Source organism: Coturnix japonica, unplaced genomic scaffold (assembly GCF_001577835.2).
Source record: "Coturnix japonica isolate 7356 unplaced genomic scaffold, Coturnix japonica 2.1 chrUnrandom909, whole genome shotgun sequence".
Lineage (NCBI taxonomy): Eukaryota > Metazoa > Chordata > Aves > Galliformes > Phasianidae > Coturnix > Coturnix japonica.
Genome location: NW_015440261.1, coordinates 13,354 through 16,076, shown reverse-complemented (window position 1 = coordinate 16,076; position 2,723 = coordinate 13,354). Strand labels below are relative to the sequence as shown.

General features: G+C 58.1%; 1 protein-coding gene across 1 annotated transcript in view; it reads left to right on the top strand.

Moving 5' to 3' along the window:
• The first annotated feature begins 1,202 nt into the window (after positions 1 to 1,202).
• SYMPK (symplekin) overlaps positions 1,203 to 2,723 on the top strand; it is a 5,621-nt gene continuing 4,100 nt past the window's right edge. The window contains exon 1 of the mRNA XM_032441949.1: positions 1,203 to 1,404. Within this exon, the coding sequence (XP_032297840.1) occupies positions 1,284 to 1,404 (121 nt within the window). The 5' untranslated portion in view covers positions 1,203 to 1,283. The remainder of the gene's footprint in view (positions 1,405 to 2,723) is intronic.

Here is a 2,723-nt window from a genome sequence, read left to right as displayed (position 1 = left end):
GGGGGTTTGGGGTCACATAGAGGGACATAGGGCCGTATGGGGGGCTATGGGCGTATTGGGGACCCCTGGATGGGGTTTGGGGTCACATAGAGGGCCATAGGAACATATGGGGGGCCATGGGGGGCCATGGGGGTATTGGGGACCCCTTTATGGGGTTTGGGGTCACATAGAGGGCCATAGGGATATATGGGGGGCCATGGGGGTATTGGGGACCCCGGGGGGGGGGTGTTGGGGTCACACAGAGGGCCATAGGGCCATATGAAGGACCACGGGGGGCTCTGGGGGTATTGGGGACCCCTGGATGGGGTTTGGGGTCATATAGAGGGCCATAGGAACATATGGAGGGCCATGGGGGGCTATGGGGGTATTGGGGACCTCTGGATGGGGTTTGGGGTCACATAGACGGCCATAGGAACATATGGAGGGCCATGGGGGCCATGGGGGTATTGAGGACCCCTGGATGGGGTTTGGGGTCACATAGAGGGCCATAGGAACATATGAAGGGCCATTGGGGGGCTATGGGGGTATTGGGGACCCCTTTATGGGGTTTGGGGTCACATAGAGGGCCATAGGAACATATGAAGGGCCATTGGGGGGCTATGGGGGTATTGGGGACCCCTGGATGGGGTTTGGGGTCACATAGAGGGCCATAGGAACATATGGAGGGCCATTGGGGGGCTATGGGGGTTTTGGGGACCCTTGGGGGGGGTTTGGGGTCACATAGAGGGCCATAGAGCCATATGGAGGGCCATGGGGGGCTATGGGGGTATTGGGGACCCCTGGATGGGGTTTGGGGTCATATAGAGGGCCATAGGGCCATATGAAGGGCCATTGGAGGGCTATGGGGGTTTTGGGGACCCCTTTATGGGGTTTGGGGTCACATAGAGGGCCATAGGGCCATATGGAGGGCCATGGGGGTATTGGGGACCCCTGGATGGGGTTTGGGGTCACACAGAGGGCCATAGGAACATATGAAGGGCCATTGGGGGGCTATGGGGGTATTGGGGACCCCTGGTTGGATTTTGGGGTCACTCAGAGGGCCATAGGAACATATGAAGGGCCATTGGGGGNAGGGCCATTGGGGGGCTATGGGGGTATTGGGGACCCCTGGTTGGATTTTGGGGTCACTCAGAGGGCCATAGGAACATATGAAGGGCCATTGGGGGCTATGGGGGTATTGGGGACCCCCGGGGGTCTTTGGGCCCCCATTATGACATGGGCTCACCCCATTAGCGGCTCTATGGGAGGAAGGCCGCGCGGCGCTGGAGCAGCTGCTGCGTTTCATGGTGCACCCGGCCATCTCCTCCATCAACCTGACGGCCGCGCTCGGATCCTTGGCCACCATCGCCCGGCAGCGGCCCATGTTCATGGCTGAGGTCATCCAGGCCTACGAGACCCTGCACGGTGGGTGTCCTCCATTTGGGGTCAAAATGGCCGCCATGTTGGGGGACAAAATGGCCTCCATGTTGGGGGACAAAATGGCCGCCATGTTGAGGGTCAAAATGGCTGCCATATTAGGTGCTGTCATGGCCGTCATGTTGGGTGTCAAAATGGCCGCCATGTTGGGGGACAAAATGGCCGCCATATTAGGGTTCAGTCAAAATGGCCGCCATGTTGGGGGACAAAATGGCTGCCCTATTGGGGGTGAAAATGGCCGCCATGTTGGGAGTCAAAATGGCCGCCATGTTGGGGGTCAGAATGGCGGCCATGTTGGGGGTCAAAATGGCCGCCATGTTGGGGGTCAAAATGGCCGCCATGTTGAGGGTCAAAATGGCTGCCATATTAGGTGCTGTCATGGCCGCCATGTTGGGTGTCAAAATGGCCGCCATGTTGGGTGTCATGGCCGCCATGTTGGAGGTCAAAATGACCACCATGTTGGGGGACAAAATGGCCGCCATGTTGGGTGTCAAAATGGCTGCCCTATTGGGGGTCAAAATGGCCGCCATATTGGGGATCAAAATGGCTGCCATGTTGGGGGACAAAATGGCTGCCCTATTGGGGGTGAAAATGGCCGCCATGTTGGGAGTCAAAATGGCCGCCATGTTGGGTGCCATCATGGCCGCCTCTATTGGGTGCCCCCTTGATCCATCTCCATCATGGCTGCCATGTTGGGGGTCAAAATGGCCGCCATGTTGGGGATCAAAATGGCTGCCATATTAGGTGCTGTCATGGCCGCCATGTTGGAGGTCAAAATGGCCGCCATGTTGGGGGTCAAAATGGCTGCCCTATTGGGGGTCAAAATGGCCACCATGTTGGGAGTCAAAATGGCCGCCATGTTGGGGGTCAAAATGACCACCATGTTGGGGGACAAAATGGCCGCCATGTTGGGGATCAAAATGGCTGCCATATTAGGTGCTGTCATGGCCGCCATGTTGGGTGTCAAAATGGCTGCCATGTTGGGGGTCAGAATGGCGGCCATGTTGGGAGTCAAAATGGCCGCCATGTTGCGTGCCATCATGGCCGCCTCTATTGGGTGTCCCCTTGATCCATCTCCATCATGGCCGCCATATCGGGTGTCAAAATGGCCGCCGTGTTGGGGGTCAAAATGGCTGCCATGTTGGGGGACAAAATGGCCGCCATGTTGGGTGTCGCCATGGCCGCCATGTTGGGTGCCGTCATGGCCGCCATATCTCCCCCCATATCTGCCCCCATTTAATCCCCCATTTACCCCCATATCTATCTACCCCCAGCCAACCTGCCCCCATTGCCCCCCATTTAACCCC